The sequence below is a fragment of the Malurus melanocephalus genome, unplaced genomic scaffold (assembly GCF_030028575.1).
Source record: "Malurus melanocephalus ecotype Western Australia unplaced genomic scaffold, MMel_1.1 scaffold_167, whole genome shotgun sequence".
Lineage (NCBI taxonomy): Eukaryota > Metazoa > Chordata > Aves > Passeriformes > Maluridae > Malurus > Malurus melanocephalus.
Genome location: NW_026623399.1, coordinates 819,808 through 847,392, shown reverse-complemented (window position 1 = coordinate 847,392; position 27,585 = coordinate 819,808). Strand labels below are relative to the sequence as shown.

General features: G+C 38.6%; 1 protein-coding gene across 1 annotated transcript in view; it reads left to right on the top strand.

Moving 5' to 3' along the window:
- ARHGAP15 (Rho GTPase activating protein 15) overlaps positions 1-27,585 on the top strand; it is a 320,980-nt gene that overhangs the window by 37,846 nt on the left and 255,549 nt on the right. Inside the window, exons 3-6 of the mRNA XM_057372241.1 lie at positions 8,914-8,988; positions 12,052-12,113; positions 13,454-13,541; positions 19,583-19,672. Coding sequence (XP_057228224.1) covers positions 8,914-8,988; positions 12,052-12,113; positions 13,454-13,541; positions 19,583-19,672 — 315 coding nt within the window. The remainder of the gene's footprint in view (positions 1-8,913; positions 8,989-12,051; positions 12,114-13,453; positions 13,542-19,582; positions 19,673-27,585) is intronic.

Genomic DNA, 27,585 nt, shown 5'->3' with positions numbered 1-27,585 from the left:
TCTCTGCTCCAGAGYTCTCTTTGATTTCCCCCTCCCTCCYTCTTCAAAAAGTTTAGTTCMTCTAAWGAGCAGAAATTGTGACTTTTCTAATGACTCCCATACAATCTGTGAAGAAGAACTAAAGAATGAATGGCCTGTGAAAATACCTTGGGATTTATAGGCACAAAGGTCCAATAATTTCAATAAAAATGTAAACAAAATACATCCTTTTTGAATAGTTAACAAAGCAATAATTTTTAAATTGCTTCTTTCAAGCAATAAAATTATTGTTATATGTTGGCTTGTGGTTAATCGAACCATACTTGGGAAGAAAATGGTATTTTTGTTTTACCATTTCTGTTTTGTCCTAAAATAACTGCAATAAGGTTGATTTTTGTACTTGGAAAAAAGCAAATAGAGAAACTTGTCTTATCTTCCAAATTATCTGAAAGAATCTCTTGTTACTGAGTAGGATTTTCTCAGTTATTGTTTCAAAGGGCAGTGGTACAAGTCAGAATGGGTCTTTGTTGAAATTGCTTATTTACTGTCTACCTTTACTGGTGCTGCTGTTTATCATAGCCTATTTTGTGCTGCKTGGTGTATATGGAATTTATATTGAAGGTAAACAAGTTTAGATAGGTCTGGGGTTAGTTCACACTGGTTTTGGTACGATTTTCTTTTGATTTTTATACACTTTGGCCATTGAGTGACGTGCAGTGCCAAGGTACTTTTAAGAGAAGCTGAGTATTGGAAGTGAGAATCTGGGCCATGGCTGTGCTGCTCTGGTGCTTGAGCCACTTTGTTTCTACTTAACCTGGGTGTCTCTCCAGTGCCATGGGCAGCAGAGAATATATTCTTATACAGGAATCCTTGCAATTTTTTTRTATCATTCCATTTTGTATTTTCCCCCCAAATACATTCCCCCCTCCCTTTCCATTCCTGGCACATRTATGTCCACAGGTGTTATTAAGTGTAGGGTAGCATGTGGTGCCCATGCTTCAGTGCTATTGCAGAGGAAGGACTTCCTACAGGAAAAAAATGATCACTTTCAGTATTTTGCAGGCTGCCCATCTAAGCCCATCATTGCCTGGCATCTACACACTAAGGGCAAGGATCCAGCGAACTTGTGAGTGGGCACCATGCCATCTGAACAGATGGGCATGGAAGTAGGCAGCCAGTAGACCATGTATGTGCATCAACTGTGGGTGTTGAGGGCAAGATTCCCAGTGGAGAATGTCCAAACAGCTGTCTGGCCCGAGCCAACATGCCTACGACCAAGCAAAAGTGCCATCCCTAAATCCTGCTGAGTTGGATTAACCTTCAAAAATAAAAATTGCTTCTGCAGTAGCATAAGGTGAGTTTTTGGCTTGTTTAAATCCGAAAGAAGGAATTAGGTAGGCAGGATAAAGAGATGTGCTAATGTGGGGTCCACTAGAGAGGACTGAGCATTTGTCGAGGAATATTAATAATATTTTCTACAAGGGTATTTATATGGCAAACAGCAATGGATGACTTGCAGGAGTGTGACATCAATGTTAATTATGCTTTTCTGTAAGACAGTCCTTTCAGGAGAGAGCTTTTGAGAGCATTTTGATTGTAGTGTGTGTGCTGGATGTGATTTTGTAAAGGCAGTTCTTGTAGATGTTTTTGTACATGCACTTAGTAAGTTTTAATGATATTTTTTTTGCTTTCCCCTTTCCCTGAGACTACAGTTGTGGGGTGCAATTTCAGGTCAGAGTTGCTGACACGRTTTGCTGTCACAGCTGAGTTCTCACATTTATTGTCTTTATTTTTCTAAGATCCAAAGGGGACATGAAAAGATAATCTATCATTACTCTCTGTCTGTATTAACTTTGATTTTTACCTTTTGTAGACATAACATCAAAGAGCAGTTTTGCAGACATAGATGTCAGAGGCAAAGAACAGTGAAGCACTGATAGTTACTGCATTTTTATTCKGCTGTTTTTACTCCATGTTTCCTCTACCATTGCTGCACTACTCATCTGCAATTTTACCAAAGCACCTGCAATAATTTAGATAAATATACTAAAATATAGTGAACCAAAAGTAATGACTGTGTGATGAATAGAAAGATCAGAATAGGAAAATTATCAATATATTCTGTTTTATAATATACCTTTTTATGTATGGCTGGATGAATACTGTCACTGTGTGTACATTGCTGCATTTTGTTGCATATTACAGGCTGTAGCAGAAAAAGGCAAATAGAAGTATATCACAAGTCCCACTTTTAATGTTCTTTCCTGGAATCGATGAGGATTGTTTTTAATGCCATTAAAGCATATTGAAGCTTAGAGACCGGGTTCCAGTTTGGTTTCCAGTTGGAAATCCTGCGGATTAGAGGCAGCACAGCTGTTGGTTCCTTTGTGATAGTTGGATCCCCAGGTACAYGAATCCAAGTGACCCACAGTCAAATTTAGAGCAGCCCTAGGATTTCTTGAACACATATGGGTGGTAAGAACCTTTTGTAGCTGTCTCTTCTTCTACATAGGGTTTTGGCACTTCTCCTGCTCCTGAAAATGCTAAAAATGAAGCCAACTACATCAGCTGGGACTCCCTCAAAGCAAGGATCAATTGGACAAATTTCAAAGGCCATTTGAGTGACTAGAGAGGAACAAAAGGGCTCCCACTCTAGGGAAAAATCTGCTCCTGGGAAACAGCAAGCCATTAATGGAAAAAAGTACCAGTGAGGGCTAATCCTTGGACTTAAAATATTAGCCCAAACTGGATACCCCAAATTTAGGATGCCCCTCCAATAATTTGGGGAAAGAAGGCAACAGAGTTTCAAACAGGCTATGCTTTGTAATCAAACTCATGATTAATGATTCTCTGATCACAGAGAATGAGCTCATCTTGACACTGGCYGAAATTTAAACTAGGATCTGAGTAATTATTTTGCTCTTCTTTCATGAATGAAGATAAATGGAGATACTCCCCCAGCAGAGGCACCGCAGTGCTCGTCTACAGCAAGTCCTGAAGCCAGGGAGCAGCACGCCCACGTGGTTATATTGCCTTGATAAAAAATACCCACCTTCACAGGCTCGGATACAAAGGAGGACCCTCGCACTGTGGGAAAGGTCTATAGGATTCTGATTTATAAGGGAGCAAGAGGTCAAGGGAAGCAAAACCATTATCATTATTTTCAGAGGCTCTGGAGATGTGAGCTGAGTGTAGAGGGCAGTGTGCTCAAAGGGAGGCACGCTGGGCGAAGGCAACACAATCCTGCTGCTTTTTCTCTTCCCCCCACTGATTTCAGGCTGCAGATTCTGCTGAGAGTATGTCATATGTAACATAGGCCTGTGAGGACTGTGAAGTGGTTTTCTTATTAAATGATGCATAGAGAGATTATCTGGTCTGTAGCCAGTGCACAAAAGCTCCAGCCATGCAAGTTCCTATTCCTGAGCAAAGCGTTCGGTCACCTGCGTGGTAATGAGTTTTCAGGAGCCTGGGGATGGAGGGTGAGGAGCAAATGTGGGCTGGTGGGGGCAGAACTRAAACTGCACTTTGTGCCTTTCTCCTGCAAGCCTTAGAAAAAAAGGCAGAGAGACCTAATGTCACATCATACTGCCTTCAGTCTCATTACCTTTGTTTCTGAACGAATCTCTGCGAGACAAGGAGGAAAGAAAAAAATATTCTAACCCATGTGGTTCTAATGTAACTCTCAGAAGGATGGTGTTAGGAGGGCTCCAGAGCAAGTCAGCAGTGCCAGTGCTGTGGGCAGGGAGCCCACTGGGACATGGAGCTTTCCCCAGGCCTGAAAGGGGTCTTCTGCTGAGTTATGGCACAGCTCGAATGCACTGGGAGCATCYGCAGCAGCCTGGGGGAGGAATGTGATTGTTCCKGCTCTTTCTTGACATCCTCCATGTCTTGAGAATGGACAAAAAGAGTTTATCTGAAATGAAGTTAACAGAAGTATGGAATGGTGTGTGGTTGKAAGGTACCTYATATATCATCCCATTCCACCTYKYARCATGGGCAGGGACACTTCCCACTATCCCARRYTGTTCTTAGCCYGGYCCAGCCTGGCTTTGGATACTTCCAGGGATCCAGGGGCAGCCACAGCTTCTGGGCAGCCTGTGCCAGGGCCTCCCCACCCTCGGGTGAGGGAAGGATTTCTTCCTAATCTCTAATCTAACCCTGCCTTCTGTCACGTTGAAGGCTCTCCCAATTTTTCTGTCACTAAATGCCTTTGTAAATGACAAAGGGGCGTCTCTGAGTGGAGAGGCCTGTGGGATTTTCTCAGTGCCTTTCACAGCTGACATGAAATCATATCATAGTTCAGCTGTTTCCAAATAATTTCTGTAGATAACAACGGACTTGCCATACTGCCCAAGACTGGATATTTAAAACAAGTCACTTTGAGCATGGCAGTGAGTGAAATGTTGCAGGATTTTCCTTGCCACTGCCATTGCATAGGTGTCTTTCAAGGGATGTGGCCATTAAGAAATGCTACAATACATTTTTGTTAAGTTTCTTTATCTAAGCAGTTATGAGCTGTCACTGCAGTATGAGAGTGACTGGGAATGAAATGACCACAGACATCACTAAATCAGGTGTCACCCYTTCTTCTCTGTTGAGGGGATGATTTCCACAAAAGTTTATGTGACTGGTTTGTACTTTCATTGCAAACTTTCAAGCTGCCACCAGTAAGTTCGATCCTGTAAAGAATGGAGTGTTCTGGCCCCAATCCAGAAAAACACTTAAGCCCATTGCAGAGTGCTTTGCTGGACTGGGTCCAGAGCAGAGCATCAGGCAGTAGTAGGGGCTCAACAGTAGGGGATTTCTCTCTTTTTTTGGTTATTTATAAAGGAATCTCCACAAACATGATTGCAGTGTTGGCAGGATGAACAAAACCCAATACTTACAGCCCTAAAAAGAAAGGTCAAACCATGAACAGCATGAAATCTTTTTGGTAGAAATCTATGGAACCCTCCATGAGAACCTTCTCCTTGGCAGAACAGTACTGTACATGATGGAGAAAACAGCAGGTAAATGTCAGTTTAAAGTCTCCCATCCAAAGCAGAGCTCTGTCGGACCAGGTGCTGCTTGTTTGAGAAAACCATGGTTTTCCCAGGCTACTTGTAGGTGGTGTTTGTGGATAAATAATCTGTGGTGAATAACTTATTTGACAATCTTGAAAGCCACCTAGAAAGGTCATACAATTATCTTAATTACTTAGGGATACAAGTGAATTCAGAATGACATTTCAGGAAATAATTAATTGTCTGTACTTTGCACTGGAACAGCATTTTGAGAAATGCTGGTTGGTTTTGTTAGGTTTGGTTGAAATCAAAAAGAAGTCTGCTGCTTCTCATTGACGAGATGAATTAGGTTAGAAATATGCCTGTAATGGGAAATAAAAAACAAATGGATCCTCCAAGTTTCTTTTTAAATCAATGCCACACTGTGTGAAGAGAGTAGTGCTGACTTAGGCATGATGAATCCCCAGAAAAAGAGGGAGAATGTGAAGAACAAATGGGAACACAGAGAGAAATTAAATGAACCATCAGGTTCCTGTGTTTTACCTCCCTGTTAAAACAGCAGTTGTCAGATGGTTGTCCCTTCACACCGGGGTACCAGGCACACGGAATGGAGGCTTTGCCTTTGTGGGAAGGATGATGATGGATTAGTGCTTAGATGCTGAAATAACTCTGGTAGGAGATGGATCCCCTTTAGCTAAGGGAAGGGGGGGGCTGCTCAGGCTGAATTTAACAAAACCAGACTTGCCCACAGACTTGCAAGCGCTCGCAGAGTGGATTTTTAGTGCTGCAGGTGACATTGTTGCTGACTGAAGAATGTTCATCAAATCAGAAAACTGCTGATAAGCTGCCTTTCCCAAAAAAGGATCTCACGAACTTCTCCTGTAAATCTCTGCCTTTCATCATACCCTGGGAGGTGAGGTAGAGGACTTGTGACAAATATAATTTAGGTTTTTCTGGGGTTTATTAGGGTAATCAAATGGAACTGTAGAGGAAAAAAAAATCTCAACCCCTCTCCTTTATGGTCTATCTGTTAAAAGCTGGATGAAAGAATGAAAAGAACAGAACCTATACCTCCCTTTGAATATTTTGGTACTCCAAAATATTGTGAAAATTGTGAGTATATTGAAAMATGGCCAATTTGACTACTGTCACTTGGTTTCTGCTGAGGGCGTTTTACTTTGAACTGGATTTATCTTAAGGGAAGTGATGTAACTGACTCKTTCAATGGTATTTGCAAAATATATTTAAGACCAAATATCTAYAAGGCCTGATGTAATTTTATCAAATCAGTCTAAAAGAATATATTTCCTCTGCTGCTACTGGCTTATTTTATTTATTTATTTTTTAAATTTGTTTTGATTAATCTTCTTTAGAGWTTTTTATTTCTAAATGAAGAGACTGGTAGAAATCAGCAAGAATTTTTTTTTTAGCTTTCATTAATTCCATTTGTGAGCCAAATATTTGGGGTGTTTTTCCAGAAGAGCTGCATCTTGGCTTACATAATTATGGCTTTTGGTTGTATTTCTGTAACTAGGTTCAGACTTTGGAGTTTCAGGACTTTCTTTGTGTGAGATTGCACGTTGATGGCTACAACAAAGAAACACCTTTTTAGCAAAAAAAATCACATTAAATAATTATGTAAGAAGTCTATTCTTTCCCTTGCCTTCAYACAGTTTTCCTTAATATTTCTTTCCATGCATAGAGGTTTCTTAAAACACATGATATTATCCGCACCTGGAGTTTAATTTTCCTTAATCCTTTCATATTTCCTGGAAATATTATTATTGTCTTTTAATTACACTACCCCAATAATTTGCTAGTCCTACAAAAATAGGACTTTTTAATAGGACTTTTTCCTCATTTCTTCTTTGGGTCGTGGATGGATTTAGGGCTCCTGATAAATTCTTTGTAGCAAGTATCAAACATGAGCATTTCCTTTGCTAATTCTCTGATCGCTGAAGCAAAGAGCAGCCGAGAGCCCTGCTCGGTGCTCCACACTTCACAAAGTTGCACATAGGGCCCCCAACAGGCACATGGGGCTCCTGGAGAGAGCTGCTGAATGTTAAAGCAGGCACTGTGGGGTGGTGGTGGGGCCTTGTTATTTAATTTGGATGAGTGAAGAATATATTTGAGAAAGCATCGCTGGGCAATGTGCTCTGTTGTATGTTAAGGAATAATTAGAATGTGGGGGATCTGGGTAAGAAAGAGTTTCTGTGATCTAGACCTGAATAGTTTAGTTATATGTCTTGGGCACTATAGAACCTTCAGAGTTGTCTAACAGTAAAGATAAAGAAAAAGATAAATTGAATTAATTTATTTTGAATTTATATCCATGTCTCTGCCTGCATTAATATTAAGCTTCATCCAAAATCTAAATAGAAAGACTGTAATCTTAGAAGTTCTCTCAATAGCATCAGCAAATCATTCTTGTTTACCCTACATGCTAATAAAACAGGAACATGACACTCCTGAAAACAAGATTGCAAAATACAGAAAATGTGGTCTGACATTTTTTTTCTCCCCAAAGGAGGGACTGCCACTAACTAAAGTATTTCTTATGAAAGCTCGATTGCTTAAGATGCAGAATATTAAGAGAGAAAAACACTTTAGGACACAGCCATGTCACCAGCTGTTACTCACCCTTAATGAAATTGTTAAGTGATATTCTTCATAAATAGGTCAGAGAAACTTTTGAATTGTGAAGAATGTTTTATCTCTTTCTTTGAAATGTTTGTATTAAATTTAGAACTGGTAATTCATTAAGCTCATTAGCTCTGACTAGGAGAGTAGAGCAATATCTAGGATATAGATTTCAAGGCTTAAAAACCTTAGTGCTTACAAATAAACATGAAAGCAATGTGTGGAGAAAAAAATATGGGATCATAATATGTTTAACTGTTTTTTGAGCGTGGCCCTCTGGATTAATTAAGAACATTTTCTATATTCAGACACTTGAATATAAACAGAATACATTATGACTTTTGGTTAACTCTCTTTTAATAGGRGAAAAGAGAATGCATTATGATGAATACAGTGGAAACTAGTTGAGACTGTATTTTGTTGTTAGCTTCGTGGCTTCAGCTAAAAGAGGAAATAATCACTGAATTTTACAGGACCCCAAGTTGGAATTAYATTATTTTTGATTTATATTGAATTGAAACAGTAAAAGTTTTATATGTTATATATACATACTTGCACCCACTTCTGAGTGATCTACTTTTTGTTGCAGATTTTTAAGGAAGTAAAATCCTATTGAGCTCTGCCAAATGCTTGATTTGTAAAGAAACTTGTATTTAGTTTTAATAGTTTCTGGTATAAAGCAATATTTTTTCAGAATTAAGTCACAGTTGATTACATTGTCTTCCTCAAAGAAAAGGGAGAACTGGAGGAAATCAAGGACTCAGTATTTAGGAGCAATTGTAGAGTCAGAGTCCAGTATTGCTGTAACCTTTCATTCATGGAGGCTTTAGAAACAGCCTTTGAAGCAGTTTAAACTCTCTGGATTGTTTTGTTTTTGTGCCCAATTGTTTTCTGGTTTCTTCATTGACTTACTTTGTGGCCTTGAGGTTTTAATCAGCAGCTCTCCTATTTCTCTAAAATTGGTTTAAGAGCTCCTAACCAGTTAAACCATATTGAGATTCCTAATGGGGGAAAAATGAATCCTAATTTAAATTATTATTATCAGTGAATTAATTTTTAGATATATTTGTCAATGTGACCTCACAAAGAAACACACTAAWACCAGAGTGTTTTACAGTCTATCAGCTGTACATTTCAAATACCCAGGGCTCAGAGGAACTTGAGAAGGAAACCCCAGACCTTCACCCAGTGCATGCTCTATGTGCCCTGTAATTAAATTTGTTGGTCCATCTTTACTTACATGTATTTGAATCCCCTCTGAATGCAATTATTTTTTCTTCTTCTCTTTTAGATAAATCGTCACAGGAGAAATCTTTCCCAACACAACTTGACGTTTCCAGACATCATCAGTGCCCAGGACTCCACGGTAAGAAATTGCTCTGTAGAACTGATAAATCRCTCTGGTTATTTTAACGCAAATATATAACGTAAATGTTGCAAATGTTTTGCTAAAGAATAAATATGTGAGGATCTAAATGTCTCAAGATGTTAAGGGATTTGAGGAATTTTATTTAATCAATAAAAAGAATAATTTTAGAAAGTACGAAGTCATTTATATAGCTTGATTTTGCTGTTAATTTTGTTGTAGTCAACTGAGTTTTCATCAGTGTTAATATTTTGTATAAAGGAACGTGGCCAAGTGTTTGTTCTCTCTTTGCCCTTATGAAGGTGTTTTTTTAATATTGTTATTAATTTGTATAAGAAATATTATAATGAGCTTTTAAAAATAAATTCTTGACATTGAAAGAATCTAGGGGGAATGAGAAACAAGTTTTTCTGCTAAAATAAAATGAATATGCAAATGCAAATTCATTAAAGAAAGGTTGGTATTGGTGGTACTGTTAATTAYATAAACTTTTCAGGATTAGGGATGCTTAGAAGGTTTGAATTATAGCCAAAAAAAACCTGTCTATGACACAGTGATAATTATGTTTCCTTATAGTTTCTAACAATATTAGCTCATGAAAATGGGAGTATTTTTTGAAAAAAAAATTCTTATTTGGAAACTCAAATATTTACACAGCATGCTCTCATCTTTACTGTTCTTCTAAAAAGCAAATTTTAAAAAAAACGAAATCAACACAGCCCTCCACAAAATAATTCAATTTTTCTATTTCTGTGCTAACTCTTCAGGGCATTTTGGGTCACTTTCTCAACCTTCCACATGTTGAAAAGGTGCAGGAAGGGCAGCGGCTTAACAACAAATGATGATATTTATTGAGACAGAAACAACAGAACATATCATTAAGATATATTTGGAATTCTTTTCAATCCAATATCCTTCATTTGCAGAAGTATTGTAAGTTGATCCTGAGCTGTCCTAGAAGTGTTTGCTTGGGGAAAAAAAATGAATAGAAAAGGGGATATTAACGGATGTTAAACAAGGCGAATGTAGCACCCCAAACAGAAATTATAAAAATATTGGGGTCATCTTAGATATATTTTTATTTGACTTTGTGGTAGTTTTTTCATAATTCCATGCATGCCCTTTGTATTAATTACAGAGAAAACTGCACATTATCAATTAAAGGAGGCCATGCTACTTTTACTCAAGGACAGCACCTGTACTAATTCAATTAAAGCAATATATGTGAAAGGTGTTTTCTTAGCACTGRGAGGGCTCATATTAACTGCAGCTCTTGTAGTTTTTTACTGTTCAATTTTRAGCCATTTAATTTATAGCAAATGGTGGATTTGAGCTGTGTCATTTAAGTCAGGATATTTTATAAACCCAATATTTGTTAGTGGATTTGATATCCTAGCTGAAGACAATTATAAGGAAAATATGACTGAGCAGCATCATTTTCATCTGGAAGCACATTCAGTTTTTAATTTCCCAAGATGTGACAACAAAGGTGATTCAGATCTGATGTTGGAAAGTAATATTTTTCTTTAGTTGTTGATTGGTTAAAATAGCAGTTTGGGAAAGTGGCTGGTAAACTTTGAAAGCATGAGATTTTGGGTCTGATTCAGAGAAGCAATCAACAGCTTGAATGRTTAGCCAATGCTCCTCCCAATTTCTGTTTCCAGATGGATAGAAATATTAAAAAGAATAACCTTTCTYGTATGTTATTTGGCATCTCTGGCCCTGGCCAAGCACCAGTTTTATGCTACAAAAACAAAGGGTTAGAAAGGGAAGAAAGATATAGGAAAAAAAGTAAAGTAAGGGGGGAAAAAAAAGTAGGTGGAGATGGGGATTAAACCTCATTTTAGCTCYGATAGTTCACCCATCCATCACTAGATAAGTAGTGACATGACTTTGCACAATAATCCCCGCACACTTTCTCTCTGGGTTTTCTATGGCAATGATATGCAGGAATTTACATGAGATCAGTACAAATTACAGACAAAACACACGCAAAAAAAAAAAAAAAAAAATCCTCATGTAGCCATTTGAGAACGTCACCTAAATCACTGTCCATAGGCCTGCAGGCCTTTCCATAGATACAAACAGATCTGGACACAGTATCTATTTCATTACATGTTGAGTATCAACCATAGACAAAATCTGAGGAAACAGTGAAACATATTACACTGTTAAAATAATGGTATTTTGTACAATCAAAATAACAGGCATGTTTGATTTAAAAATCCTTATATTGCCTGTTAAAGCATGTTTTATTACTATTTAATGGTTTTGCAGACAGCAAAATTCTATTGAAATTGTTATGAAATCGCCTTGTGATGCAATTTACTACAAAGACCATGTGGAGTTTGTAATATCCAAGCCGGGCACTGGCTCAGTAGTGTTTGAAAGCAAAACCAGACTCACTCTTAATCACAATTTTGTTTCTTTTTCCCATTACTGACACAGTTGAGACATCCTTAGTTAATGAGACTTGATGAGATGGAAGGTCATTGGGTTTGGTTGAAAAACAGTCATCTTGCTTTGTTTGGTTTTTAGCTTTTTAATATAAATTTTCATAGACAAARAGAGCTCTTATCCCAGCTGTATCCCAGCTGTACCATGGCATATTTCAGCAGATCAGAGGACCAAGTGTCTGCAAAGGGCTGTGGCTGAAGGAAGGTGTTCAGAGAAGTGGAGGAGCACAGATTGAAATACAAACAAAATACAAAGTCTAGGCCTTGTTTCTAATACCTCAAACCTCAAGCATGGTGTTGGGATCCTACAATCGAGTGTCCTATAATCCCTGTAAAGAGTCCTCAGTGTGGTGTGTCCCTCACAGCTAGTAATGAAACTCAATATGTAGAATTATATTTTAAAATAATTTATCTGCAATATAAATAAAATTCTCTTTTGCTTGTAGCTRKAAAGTTTATTTGCAGGAGAATAAATTTCTTCTAAGTAAATAGAACAAAAAGATAAAATTAGTAAATTTATTGCTTTTTATTGTGGCTAATTTTGTGTAGTAGTCCACTTTAAATGTGGTTATGATATGGTTATGACCTTCATTTTTCTTTCTTGCAGGTAGTGGAGAAAGAAGGATATCTTCTAAAAGCAAAAATAGCAGATGGTGGCAAGAAATTAAGGTATAACATGTGAATGTGACAGAGCCTAAAGGGGATCCAAGAGAGCTGGAGAGGGACTTTGGAAAAGGGMCTGGAATGACAGGAAAAGCAGGGAATGGCTTCAGACTGACAGAGGGCAGGATCACATTAGGTATTAGGAAGAAATTCTTCCCTGTGAGGGTGGTTAGGCCCTGGCACAGGTTGCCCAGAGTAGCTGTGGRTTGCCCATTCTATACATGACTGRTTATAYTGGTATATTTGGGTACTGGMTTTAAGAGATATTCCAAGATGTATTGCCATTTAATYCTTTGGTAATCCATATTCATCCAGCATATCCAACTCATAGGAAATTTTGTTGAAATTACACATAGCATGCTTGACCACTTACTAAGAAAACCTTTTTTAAATAAAAAGAGAAAACCCAAGAAAAATGACAAAGAGCTGAAATGGTGCTTATTAGTAGACAACTCATATTCACCACATAAAGCAGATCAATAGGAGGTTCCTGAGTATTTCTGTAAATATCAGATGTTATGACCCCTAAATTGGAGAGTCCAGCTTGAGCTGTCGATCTAAAAATAGCGTTTTATCAAATCAAATTGCTTATGATTACGTAGTGCTTTGAARCATGTAAGTAATATATGTAATAGTATTTTCTTCTGAGTTGAGCRTTATGTTCTTCTGTGTCAGGGGACATTCTTTGTCAGGGGACATTCTTACACATATTCATGTGTATTTTTACTTCTCCCTAAACCCAGCATTTTGTCAGTTCTCTGGGGCTGTACTGTGAACTCCTGACGTTTAATGGTTACTKAAACCTTGCTCAGATATCATTCTTATCTTCCTTGCTCTCCTGTAAACTTTTAGTTTAGGGAAAGGAGAAAGCATTTGGGACCTTTCAAAATARACCTGTTACTGAGCTCTGTATAGTCAGATCAGCATTTTTCCTTCTCAGTTTTATTTTAAGTATTAGARACCAGAAGGGCACCAGCTATTTTGGAGTCCTCTATATGTGAACTTTGAGCATGTGTGAAAAATCCCACCAGTGTCATTTGACACTATGGTAGAAAAGAAACACAAATGGGCTTCAAAATATCAATGAGGAGAAAGAAGCCTTTCAGGCTTTGATAGGTTATGTTTCAGGATAATTAGGATGGTGCAACTCCATCAAAGTTGGTGGAAGTGCATGGATTGTGTTGACTTTAGACCATTTTTGTTTCTGATATATATATATATATATATATATTAATATATATTGGGTTTTAATAATTAAAAGCCAAGTCTACAAATGAAACATCTTTTACCTCCTGCTGGAATGCCTGACAGATTTTTTTTTTTTTCCTTTTTTTAAAATTTGTAAGGAAAAACTGGTCCACCTCCTGGATTGTTCTAACTGGTCGGAAAATGGAATTCTACAAAGAGTCCAAGCAGCCAGCGCTGGCCAACCTGGTAAGCAATCAACCATCCAATATCCTCAGTCTCCTGGCAACTATTATTTCAATATAAAAAGTTTGGTGTTTACAGAAGACAGATTTAGACTGAGCTGGAAACTTCAAAGGTCTGAGAGCAGCTGAAGGAAAAATGCCTTGATAAACTCTTAATCAGATGTAGGGCATGAGAAGAAATAGGACACAGCATGTCCTTTATTAAGAGGTGCATTTTGAGAATAATTGCAAAGTGAGACAAATGGTGAGTGACTACCCAGTAATGTGAAGGTAACACTTTAAATTAAGGTGCCACTTATAAATGCTTTATTCTTATTTATGAAAATGATCACTAAATGCAGCTCCTTCCTCAAATAATGTATTATAAAGTATGTTATAAAATGCATTAGTAATAAATGCTGAACAGATGATGCGATGAGAATCTGTTGCAAAGGATATTGTGAGGCGTAAATTGTATTAAACCATGCATGTGCATCTTTAATACATGAATTTAAGTTGTTATCTACCATCCTATAAAGTGGCTTATACATTAATAAATAATAATAAATTATTTATAAATGGCACCTTAATATAGGGTGTTACCAAAGCAGAAAACATTATAAGTTAGCAAAGTGATTTTTTATCGCGGTATAAATGTGACACCCACCATATCCTGCTAACCTTCCTGAATATTTCTATGACTCCRTCTAATGCAGCTAATGCAATTTCTGTAGCCTGTAGTTACTACAAAGTGAAATTTGCAGTACCTTTTTATTGTGCCCCAAGGAAAGGCCACCGATCTTCGTCTCGGGAGATGTGACAGCTCCGTTGCACAGCGCGTGTGCCTTCCGTGCTGGGCTCTGCTGAGCCTCGGCGTGGGCAACAAAAGGGAAATTTGGTGGATTAGTGACACTGTGGGCAGTGAAGGGACAGGTTTGACAAAGCCCTGTTGTGAAAGGTTCTCAAGGCCTGATCGAAGCTGCCAAATCTCATTGGCGTGATGGGTGGCCACAAAGGTGCTCTCTTTGGCAGGAGTCACAAACAATAAGTTATTTTTCCTGTGGCAGGTGAAGCAAACCATTCTCCTGTAAATCCTAGATCTATCAATGCCWCCTGTCATATAATCAGCCTTGAAGAGCACCTTTTCATGCCTAACGTTTTTTGAAAGAAGGTGAGCTTTGTAGGGAAAAAGCCCCAAAACTAATAGATGAAACGGTAAAAATAAGTAAAGGGTGAAATCTGGCACTTTGTGTGGTGTTTGTGCTAGTCCAGCTGGAAAATACAATTCTGCATGAAAACAGAATAGCTTGAATTATTTTTTTTTCAGAATCATGTTTTCCTTAAAGTTGACATATAGGTTATTAAGGAAAAGAAAAATATCCAAGGTGAACTTATTAGAACTAGTCTTATGGTTTATTATGTTTCTTACACTCTACCTGCTACCTCTTCCCTCTCTGCAAGCCCTCACCCAAATTCCGGGAGATAAATTTACTAGTGTAAATTTTGCACACAGGAGACTTGATTTTGCTCTGAGACTCCTCCACGTGGTTAAAGTCCTCTTTAGCTCTTTATGAATTTGGATATTAAGCTAGACCTGCCTGGAGAATGGGACTTTGGCCCAGATCTCAAAATGTTCAGCTAAAAAAGTGATGGTGTGTTATGAAACGGGACCTTGGGAGAGGTCAGTCCCTTTCCCTGAAGCCTCTGTCATCACCAGTACCTAGAATCAGTGAGATAACATCTCCTGCCTCCTCTGTTAGGAAGAACACAGATATACTGAACCTGTATTTTCTTCATTATGGGGGAAAAAAATAAAAGTGTGGTGTTATTTATTCATGCTAGATTTGAACACTGGGGCTGTGAACTCAATGTTCACTACGTGAGAAAAATCTGTTATATTTTCTGTCTGTTGCATAAAACTTAAATGCAGTAGTAAGTAAACAAATTGGTTAAAGCTTGAAAACAACAAGAGCTGTCAGTGTTCAAAATCTTATAACCCAATTTCCTAAACCAAAATTTTTCACATCAAAAAAAGCTGAACTGGCATGCTTATCTCATCCGATAAAGTAAATGAAATGCTTATTTCCTTTGTAAACCACTTAACCAGATATAATTTTGATAGTGGAATGGGACTAATACAAAAAAGATTCATTAGAAACCATTTGTTCACCCATTTTATTTTATTTTTTTTTTGTTTTAGTTTACTTTGGAAAAGGGGGAACTCAACCATTAATTAAATAACGTAAGAGAAGTGATGTTCGTTCACGATAGTATGAATTATAACAAAGCTTTTTTATTRTCAGCAGGAAAATGATGTGACTTAACAAAAAGATTAATGTTCCTTTGTATTCTAAAGATATTAATTCATTAATTATTAATTATTAAATACTGTACTTGAAGCAAAAATTTAGACTAAGACAGCATCATTATAAGAGGAATGATATTTCACCAAACAAAGGCAACAGGAGAGAGGGAAATGARAGCACCTCTAATCATACCTCTTTCCATGACAATAGGACAGCATTTAGAGGTGATTTCAAATTATATTTGCCTAAATCTTTAATAATGTTTTAATCAGAGARCTGGCAATAGCTAAAAGGAGGTTTTGTAGTTCCTGTTCACGACTGTGCGTTCAGGACTCACTGTAGCCACTTTCCTCTTGCTTTGCATGAAGAGGACTGGGATCCATTGCTTTGCTTTCTGGTGAAATTGGTGGCAAAATCTGGAGTTACTGGAAGTAATAGAGCACAGTAATTAAAGCACACAGAGGAGAGATTCAGAAAATGAGACTGTTTACAAATACCACTGAAAATGCAAGTTTGCATCCCATGTAGCTAAATCATTAGCTTTTGCTGCTGCCTTGATCATTTGTGTCTTGGCTTTGATACTTATTTTTAATACCATTCTTATGAATTTGACTTGCTCTTTATTTTAAATTAAGGACATTGTGATCTAAATGAATCACAGCTCCATTCTTCCTTACCAGCATTAAATTCTATTATCAGTTGGTCTTTCTGACCAAGAAAATGTAGTCAGTTTATTCCCTCAGATAGTTTATTCAACAGAGGTTATTTTAACCTCAGGTTATTAGCCCATCTGCAGAGTAATTTCATGAGTGAAAACGCTGCTGAAATCCATATTCATGTTTAGGAAGATTTCATCTTAGCAGACACTTGTATCAATTTACAGCATAACCCCCTCCAACAACATTGATATAACATAATTGCTCTGACTGCAAAACACAAAGCAAGGACGTGGAGGGCTCAGGCTTCCCAGTCACCTCAGCTCACTCTCTCCCAGTGTCTCTGGGTGTTGCATAAGCTGGAAAGCCAGCTGTGTAGCAGGAAATGTTTAGGCCAGAATGAATTTCCCTGTAAATTTGCTGGAGTTCTGATGGATTTCAGTGGGGCTCCCCAGGTGTGCAGCAGAAGAGTGATGGGCACTTTCAGGCTCGATGGATCTGAACTATTTGGAGCTTCACATTCTATGCCATACCCTTGAGTTCATAGACACATTGTGATCAGAACTGATAAATTCTCCAAAGTATAAGTTTYMACAGAATYACAGAATGGTTTGKGTTGAAAGGGCCCTTAAAGATAATTTTGTTCCACTCCCCTGCAGTGGGTAGGGAGACCTTCCACTAGACCATTGCTCAATGCATATTCATTTCCCCCACAGAAAAAGAGACTGACTCAAATAATTATTGCACATAACAGAAGTGTGTTAATCTTTCCAAACCCACGAGCCTGCATCCCATCCTTTCTGGAGAGGGAGATGCACATGCTTGTACTTTTCTTCTGCTTGTTAMAAAATCAGAGCTGTAAACAAACTCCAGAGTACTGCAACAGCAGCAAAATTATACTGTGTGTTCACTGGGTAYGCAGAATGATCCACGTTCTGATGTTGCATATATTTTTGTACAATCACAGAAATTAGAGATGGTAAAATACTATTGAGTTCACTATTCCATCTTCCTGCAAAACTTCTCTAGGCTTTTCAGGTTTTTTCCTCTCTTTAGTGTTCCCTGACAGTTTTCCTGAGGAAAATATTCTGTAGGCCAGTAACGTTCACTATCAAAAAACTATTTCTATTTCTTTGTCTACACTTTAATCTCTTCTTTTAATCTCATTATGTGTTTCCAAAATTTCTCMACTCTTTCTGCTGGTGGAATAAAGCTGCCCCTCTTTGTTAAAGTATTTTCAGACTCAAACTATCCTTGTGGGTAATTTTTTTTTTTCAAAGAAAGCAAGATGAACTGCTTTGAGAAGCCTGTGTTGTGTGTTCCTGATGCATTGCAGAGCTGCCTGTGTGGTGCAGATCTGGGCATTGCATGGAGTCCTGGAGAGGATCTAGGCCCCATACCCCTATTTCAAAAAGTATTGGAATATGGAAAGTTCATTCGTTTGCTCCACAATTTGAATATTTTTTTTCATTAATGTATCAGTGCTTGGGGTTTTTTTTTTTCCAGCTTTGTAGTTTTGCCATGCAAATACTAGCTGGCTAAATWTCACAACATCTTTGTAAAATCAAGTTTTAATGCTGATGTTTTGATCTGTCATTAAAAAATTGGAAAGACTAAACTCTTGTCAGAGGCCAGGCAGGAAATTTGAGGCAGAGGTGGGGAAAAAGAAATCCAAGCTCTTTTCTTGCAGTGGTTTAACCACAAGAACATCCTTCTGTTTTGAAGAGTGTATTTCTTCTATCAAAAAAATTAATAATAATAATAAAAAAAAAGGAACAAAGGCACACAGGACTGTCAGTTTTAGTGAAGCTTAACCATCGTGGTTTTATGGTTTGGCAAACGGAGAACATAATTACAGTTCCAGTACTGAAAACTTCCAGAGACTACGCCTGCAAATCACTTGACCAAGRTCTCTTACTCTGCTTCTTTTAACCTAAATAGGTTCTTTTCCTCCTATCTCAAAGGCATCCTGGGGAACTCACATACTTTAGCCTTTAATAACTGCATCAGAAAAATTCAGTGAGCCACCTTTGGAAAGCTGAATCTGTGGCTGATGCTGGACTGGCCACTCTTAACTCTATAAGTCGTTGTTTTCTGTATCACTAATGTTGTTTCTGTATCACTAATGTTGTTTTCTGTATCACTAATGATATTTTTAAAGTTACTATGGCTTAAGAACAGCAGAGAAAAAGGTTGCATCAAACTGATTAATTAAATTATGTGGCTAACACTACACTGCTTCCCCAAAAGGGAGTTAGTAGTGCTTTGTACTGTTAACAGTGGTATTTTTACTGTTGAGTGGGATGTGCAGCAACCCAATGTACAAAGCCTCCTCTGAACTGCATGGGCTTTGCCAGARCTGCTGCACAGGCAGAGTCCCTGGAGAAGGAGCTTCAATGGCAARTGAGGATTATTGTGCTTTGCACCAACTCCCAGCAACGTAAATGATATGGACAAACAAATCTGCTCTTTGAATTCCTTGCATCCATATGGTGAAGCAGGAGAGGCAGAGCTGTGTCACTSCAGGAAGCGTGGACTGACACTGAGAAGTATCAGCCCTCGTGTTGAGCTCTTTCTGGGTGTCACACATGCCCTCGAAGAYTTTTCTTCTTTTTTTAGGAGCAAGAAATGATAATTTGTTTGGAGAAAGGAGATAGCTTGTCTTAGAGATACGATGTGTGTTCTTGTCTAATTTCTGTCCTTTCCAGTTGCATCAGTTTAAATTTGCATTTGGAAAACCCACAAAATTTTTCCTTTAAACTCAATGACTCTTCAAGAGGTTTGGCGAATTAAGCATTGAAAATAGCTGGTCCATGTGTCTGCCTTTGTGCTTTGATCTACTCTGTGTTATACTAGGCTGCTTTTTAAAGCCTTTAATTGTTTTAGAAATTATGTTYTAGTGTAAGAACCTTATTTCTGAACTTAGACACCCCAAGAGTAGTTATTTAACCATACCAGAGTATAATGAGCTCTTTTCAGTGGTATCAGCAGCTGTGCTACAATAACCTGTCACTTTAACTTGATCTATTCTTGTTTTATCTGATAACTGTCCCCATTTTTGAGAAGTCAGGCCATATTCATGTTGATTTTTTTTTCCTTTGCAGAAACCGGGATATAAACCCGAGTGTGTGGATTTGTGTGGTGCTCGCATTGAGTGGACCTCAGAGAAATCCAGCAGAAAGAATGTCTTTCAGGTAAGGGGCAAAACATTCCACTACTCATTTAAGCCTGAACTCTGTGAAGAGGTAGGTTTTATTTCCTTGGTTTTAATAACTASAGGCTGATTTAATACAGCATTTTTCTTACCAGTACAGGAGTGTAACACTTTATCCAGCATCGGTTTACTATTTTTCTAAGAGAAGGATTTCTGATGACTGAGTCACCTAAACACTTGAGAACCTGTTGATTTATTGATTAATGCTCTATATTCAATTTGTTTTTAAAACTTAGTAGGTAATTGCTTTGGGTTCAGGCCTAGAATCTTGACCTAGAGGACTTCCATAAACACAACTTCTTCAAACTGCTTATACAAGCACGGCTCCAACGCAGTGCGGTTACTCTGTTTATTTTTATTGCTGCTCAGGGTCCTCAGACGGTGATGACCCAGGTTCACTTCTGTGAGGGGAGGGGAGGGTTTTAAAAGCTTGCCTCTGTCAGGGCCAGCAGAGAAGGACATGTATTTCTCATAGGACTATTCTTCATTGATGGAAAATAATATTATTTAATTCCTTCATCCAAATCCCATTGAATTGAAAGGGAGGATCAAGGCCCAAGAAGATGAAAGGAGGGGAAAAGCATTACTGCAAGGTTAACATTCCAGGATCTMGGGGCTAAAATAGTTTATTGCAACATCTTCAGGTTTTGGATATAATCCAGCTCCCATGAATATCAGTAGAAAAGATTTGTTGTTTTTTTTCTGTTTCACTAAATGTTGCATCAAGCCACATCAAAATATTATTCTCTATGAGCCCAGTTGTTTCCCAGAGTTCTAACATTTAAAATGCTTAACAATACAARCAATAAAGGGGGGAGAGACGCAGAAGGGAACATGTCAGGGTCAGGATCCTGTTAGTTACCAGAGAGTCCTTTGGCATCATCACCAATGAAACATGCTGGAGGAACCAACTGTGTCTGGGTCTGGGGCTGAAGAAAAAAAAAAAAAAACCCACTACACATAAAAAAACCCCTAAGGGCCAGTACATGGCTTCTTGAAAAGAAACCTCTTTGGGTCAACTGGGTGTTACAGAGGCTTTTTCAAGGTTTATTTTTCTAGACATCTTTCTAAAGCACATGCAATATTTAGAAATATTCCTCTCCTTCAAGACAGTGAGACTTATGCTTCTATACCCCCCACATCCTTCAGGTTGTCTTGAGACAACACTTGGGGCTTTGTCATTTCCTAGGTATTTTTAGAATAAATATTTTGGTTTTGCTGTCAATCTTCAGCTTTTTCACTTGGAATGTGATTAAGTATAACCTTAGCCTTCATTCCTGCAACCCCCTGAGCACACTGACAGGTCTTCTGAGCTTCTAGGGTTTATTTCTCATTCTGCAGTAAGCAAAATTCCTGTTTGGAAATGTGTTTGGGAGCRGTGATTCATTGCAGCTAATACATTTCCAACGTAAAGACAAACGAAGCTCTGTTATTGATTTCCCAAACTGGTGCTACCAAGGCTCTGCAATGCATTTTCTTCTCACTTCTGTTCGTGTGAGGTGTAACTCCACTGAATCAGAATAATGTGAGAAAGGAAACTCATGCACTACTGTTTGAACCCATTAAAATGTGTCTTCATCAAGCCAATAAGTGAGTGGGAGAGACATTAAGAAGTAAAAGCATGGGAGGAAGGACATATGTTAAGACACATTTTGAAAAGGGATGGAGCATTGTTTAGACAGAGAGCTACAAGAAGMTTGTGCCAGATGGTAAGAGCGAAAGAGGAGAAGGCTTTGGCACAGTAGTGGTGACATTTTGGGAAAGGAAGGGACTGAATGAGACTGGTGCTACATGAGCAGATAGAGTGGGAAGRGGACTAGAGAGGGAGCGAAGATTTGTGAGATAGTCTGGAGGGAATCCAAGACGAGTTCGAAAGCGGAGAGGTCAGTTTGTACCTGGAAACTGAATATTTCAGGAAACACTTCTTCTGATCTACTTATCCCTCGTGGGTGGGAATAAAATTGATAATGTGTGTCTACTTATTCATAGGTTTGTACAAATGAAAAGAGCATGGGTGGCTTTTTTTAACCTTTATTTTATTGGTTTTTTTTTTTTGTACAAATGAAAAGAGCATGGGTGGCTTTTTTTAACCTTTATTTTATTGGTTTTTTTTTTTTGCAATCTTAATATAGATACATTGCATTGCTATTTGATTAAATACATTAGCTGCTTAGCTCTGAAATGATCAGAAATAAGTATAATTATATCTGCAAAGCATGGCATCAAAACATAGTTGGTATTTTGTTTCATTACCTTCCAATAAAACAATATTTTCTGATTCTAACAGAGCAATGGCTGCTTTCTGCYAATGCGTTGTATTAGGAGTAGGTGCAGAATTCTCAGTTTGATTTAGCCAGGGTGCTCAATTTGAGTTCATGAATTATAGATCATAAATGGAAAATGACTACTGAAATTTTGGGTTAAAGAAAAAGAAGAAAATCTTGGATTTAAAATCTAAGCAGATGACATTTAATGGATAGCAGCAAGGAGATGGAGCATAGGAGTATCATAAAGAAAAACTAATTGGAAACATGATCGATGCAGGGAAAAAAAAAAAGAGGAAACTGCAAGTAAATGATATTCAGGCAGGAAGATTTGGGTTTCTGGTCTTGATCATGATGTTTTCAGCAGTGTTACTCCTCTCATTTTAATTGAGCTACTCCCTTTTTAACAGGATAAGTCTGATCTGTCTCACACTATCCAATTTGTGTATGCAATCTATTTCTGTTCTTGATGAACACATTATGTGGGGGTTTCTTTTTTCCCTCAACTTTTCCTTAATGGTTACTGAAAATWTGCACATCTTATAAAATATAGCCTCCTGATTTCCTTTCATTTGTCAATGATRTAGCTGGCACCAAGGAAAAGACCTGGTTAGAAAGAGCTTCACATGATGTGGGGAAAGGTGGCAGTTTGCAGTGAGATACTCTGCTGCTTGTTCTTGCTGGCTGAGTGATGTGATGCACTAGGTCTTCATCGGAGGRGTGGTGAATAAAAGAAGATTTATGTTCAAATCACATGCTTTAAATATTTCTGCTAAGTGCTAGTTTGCTCTTTGGTGTTTAGCCTGAAATTTAAAGCACTGAGGATTAAAAGGATTACAACATAATCTTAAATAATCCTAAGTGTCATTTACAGAGAGATGGTTGTAATAACTAAATAAAACCATGTTAAGGGATGGCAGTGTTGTCAGTCAGCAAGTGGAACAGAAACAGCGCCTATGTCACTCAGTCGTTCTCCTCTTGCCTTTTTTGGCTTAGTTTGATATGGGGTAGGTGTGTTTTGATGTGGGTTATCAAAAAGGAAAATAACTTAATGGGCTGTTTTTCAGTCAGTACTGATATGGCTGTTGAAACACCAGTAACTCGGCTAATATGTAGATTTTTTTTTCCCTAATATTCCATATTTTCTACTTGTAGTAAACTTTTCAACTGGAACATATTCTTTCCCCTGTTTTACTCAACCTCTAAGTCAAGCAGCYTTTTAATTTCAAATTCAGCCCAGACTCCATGGAAGATGTGCTCTTGACCTCTGGATTTGTAAATCCGGGGGTTCATTGGCACAAAGTCCTGTGGTYGTGCACTATTTCCTTGAAGAGGTTTTGGAAGATTTCTCTCAGATGATTCAAAAAAGAGAAGGAAAAATAGGAGAGAGGTGAAAAGTATAAAAAAAGTTCACAAGCAGCATATTTATGAATCGTTGAAGCAGCTTTGTTCTCTTAATAGCACCATTCATTTAACTAATAGGCATTTTTTGGTTTCTTTAGTCATAATTTTACCCTGCTCACTTTTAGAAAGGTTTCATATGAAGAATTTCTGGAGTTCTATGGCTGGGCTCTTGCCACAGATCTGGTGTGATACCGTTTTTTTTTCAGCGCACTGCAGCTGTAAGGGCTTACTCAATCATACACAACGAAGACGTGAAAGTGTATTTTACAAATAGAGAAAGCTGTGTAAGACCTACAGTATTTCAACAGCAAAACAGCTGAAAGTACAACTGCACCTATGTGTAATATGAAAGAATTTATCTTGCAGCTGTTTCATTTATAATAACATTTATGGCGCTGATCCTGGGTAACTCCCTTGTCCTTGAAGCTCTCCAGCTTTGTCCAGGCGCATAATCGGAATGATAAGCTATTTTGTTCTACATACTGTAGGATCAGGATAGTATCTGGATGCCTCCCAGGAATGGTTTTAAGTCACCGCTGTTTGCCATGGGAGGGATCATTTTTGTTTCCACGATCTCTCTAGAGGAAGCATCGAGAGCGCGATGTGGAGGGGCTTGGGTTGGGATTGGTATTTGGGTTTCTTTGTGTGTTTTTAAATATAAATGCTGCATAGAGGAGGGGAATCTAAAAAAAGCCACCTTGCAGTCTTTTGGTGGTCCTTATCAGCAGCTGGAGCTTGTTCCCACCCAAAAGCTATCCCAGAGTTTGTCCCATTTCCTGAGCCTGAGAGGGCTCTTGCTTTCAGCTCYGGTGAGTTGTGCAGGAACCTTTGCTGGCTTTGAATCAGCAATGCATTAGATGGAACTCCTGAGATCTTAAAACACCCTTTTGTCCCCTTCTGGACATCACTGCTGTGTTTGGGGGATAATTTCTATCCAGACACCTGGAGATGTTACTGGTAATTAAAAGACTTGGCCATGTCACACAGTTATGAGYTGGTGTCAGCAAGAGGTTCTCTAACAAACTTAAAATTAGTTTTTTAAAATAAAGTTCAGGCATTGAAATTAGATCAGTTAAGGTCCCGATCCAAACCATTCTGTGATTTTTACTCTTTACTGCTGTAAGTAGGAGATCTCTAACTCAACAATGTGGAACAGCCTCTCAGTTGTGTTTCTGGTTCTCTCATCTGTCTTCTTAATTACCGTACTGGCAAAACTCCTGCCAAAATATTCAGTAAAACTTAATGAATGAATGCAGAAAATCTTTTGAATTCTCAGAATATCTACTATTTTCTGTTGTAACCTAAATCAAACAAAACCTGTGAATGAGGTTTTTTTCATGTATTCAGTTATCTATATTCATAATTTCTTTCATTTCGAATGTCACATAATGTATTTTTTGGTGATCAAAATAGAAAAGTGAAAGTGAGAATAMATAGTGTAAGAAGAAAAACAGCCTTGATTGTGAGGAAAGTTTTGCAAAAAGTAGAAAATTGTACAAAATATGCATTTTTAATGCTGCAGAATTAAAAAGTCGCTTTGGCTTCTGAAGACTTTTAAAGTGATATTGCAAGGTGATGAGGAGAGAGCTTTAGAGAACTTTGGTAATTTTAGTTTTTATYATTTAATTTATTTTTTGTCTGTATGCAAATGGCAGGTTTAATTGTAACCACTTCACCTGTGTTGACAGTCGCTGCTCTGGAGACCCAGGGAGGTATTGAGGTGTCCCTGGTTAGTAAAGAGCACAAGACACAGAAGAAACAGCTGAGAAAGGAAAAGATTTTTCTCTAATTGAGATTAAGCAAGAGCCTGGTAACTGGAGCACCTGGAATGGCTCTGGAATATGCAGTTCCACCCTTTTTTCAGAAGTGTTGGGTGAACAATGGTCAGGCTGTGACTTTCTCTCATTAGTGTCCCACTCTGCAATCTGATGGTACTCATGTTAGCCCACAGACAGCATATGGAAAATGAACTGGAATTCAGGTTGCTCTGTAAACATGGACATRGAAATTTTTGGATGTGATTCATGTTCTAAGGAATATCAGGTAATAAAAGYCAACTTGCCCAAAAATCAAGTGATGGAAAGGAGAGATGTCATTACCCCTGTGGTACAAAGCTTTACACTTAGGGACAGGAGCATACAAACTGGTAAGGCCTTGGAYTTCCAGGTGTCTAAGACACCTTAAAGAAAATGAAAAASCTTTTCTRTAATAYMTAKCAAAATATTTCAATATTTTSATATTCATTATTTTCAATRTTGAAGCTATAATCARTTTGAAAATAGACAASGAATCAGCAGGAAGGGACTCGCTTKACAGCAGTGTGCATTWAAAAAGTTTGGAAAACTGAGTCTTCAACCTCTGTAATAGAATTTCAAGGAGCTTCTCTATCTATTTAACCTCTGTAATGGAATTTCAAGGATTTCAAGGAACAGCAACTTTATTCATAAAATGGACAAACCAAGCAGTTAAGGTARAGCTGCCACAGAGTTACAGTTAATCCGTTTCTCTCGCTGTGGTTTCTGTATCTGCTTTGGGTTAACACAAAACCCTCAGTCGTGTCAGAAAGGCCTTGTGTATTTTGTGACTACAGAATCAGAACATAMATATTTAATTATTCTTGTTAAAAGAAAAAAATTAAATCCTAAGTGCCACTTCTTTGATAATGTGTAAAAGTTGCTACTTTTCAGAAACAATGAAGTCCACTCCTGATAAACAATAYGTTGTTGTACTTGGCTTCTTGAAGGAAGGTTCAAAATTCTCAAAAAAAGCTGTGGTTGATTTGCAGCTAAATATGATCTTACCTAGACAAGTCCTTTTTTTTTTTTTTTTTTTTTTTTCCCTCCCCCCCAATCATTGTCATAAAAAAAAAAAAATAGGGGAAAAAAAAATCTCTTGAAAAGTCTGACTTTCCAACTCATGAAGGTCTTGGAAAGGGTTGAAAGCAAGGCTGGAGCAGAAGGTGCCCTGGGCAGGGTGCTGAGGTGCTGCTGTCTGTGGCACTGCACATCACCTCTGTTGGTCCCACTGCAGGCCATGGACTGGGGTCTCCCTAAATCCTGGAGAGTCACAAAATCCAGTTGAAAAGCCAGCCCGAATTTTCCATGAAAACCAGGCTGATTTTAAAAACTCACAACCCATATTCCTCCAGTCTGACATTGCGTGTACCTAGAGGTCTGTCTGCTAAAAGTGATTATTCTAATAGCTCCCCACGCTTCTTARAGCCCATCTTTTGGCATATCCAAGTGCTGATCCGTGAGTGCCTGTGATAGGTACGAGTGTCTGTGTGCTCATACACATGTGCTTCTCAAGAAATTATCTGAATCACTTAGCCCGTGACAGCCACGCTGCAGCTTTCACAAGTGCAGATGTTATTTGTCCATCAGAAAAGAAAATATTTATTTCGAGCCACAGGCATTTTCTGTGCCTCAGAAATAAAACACAGCAGCAGTTAATGCTTAATGTGCGTGTGACATAATTTTGTCGGGGACAGAAGCACGGCTGAGCACAAGGACCTGGACAAATCTGTGAGAGCAGAGGAAGCACCTTGTGCCTTGGAAAACGCTGACCCCACATGAAAAAGCAACCCGGGCAGCGTGACAGCGGAGCAGCTTATTTTTCCCATTGTTTTTTTGGCTGGATTCGCGGAGGGTTGTGCAGTTGGGGCGGGAGGGGAGGGGGGGGGCTGCGATATTATTTTGTTTTGCAGCTGAAGAGGCGAACGGCGCTTTGCAGCTCCCGCATTTGAAATGGGCTGCAGCCTCTGCTGCATTATTCATAAACATATTGCTGCCATCTCGTGGGCAGCGCACGGGCGGGCAGGGAGGCATGGATGCGGGCAGGGATGCGGGCAGGGATGGGGACAGGGATGCAGGGATGTGGGAATGCGGGCAGGGATGCGGACAGGGATGCGGACAGGGATGCAGGGATGTGGGAATGCGGGCAGGGATGCAGGAATGAGGGCAGGGATGCGGGCAGGGAGGCAAGGATGCGGGCAGGGATGCAGGGATGAGGGCAGGGATGCGGGCAGGGATGCAGGGATGCGGGCAGGGATGCGGGCAGGGAGGCAGGGATGCGGGCAGGGATGCAGCGATGCCCAGTCTGTGCCCGGCGCCACCAGGGCTCCCCCTTTCCCCATGGATTCACCCTGTAGGGCACTCTGAGGGCACTCTGGTGACACTGAGCATCAGCCCAAATCGGTGCCTGGCTGTGTAATTCAGATTATTAA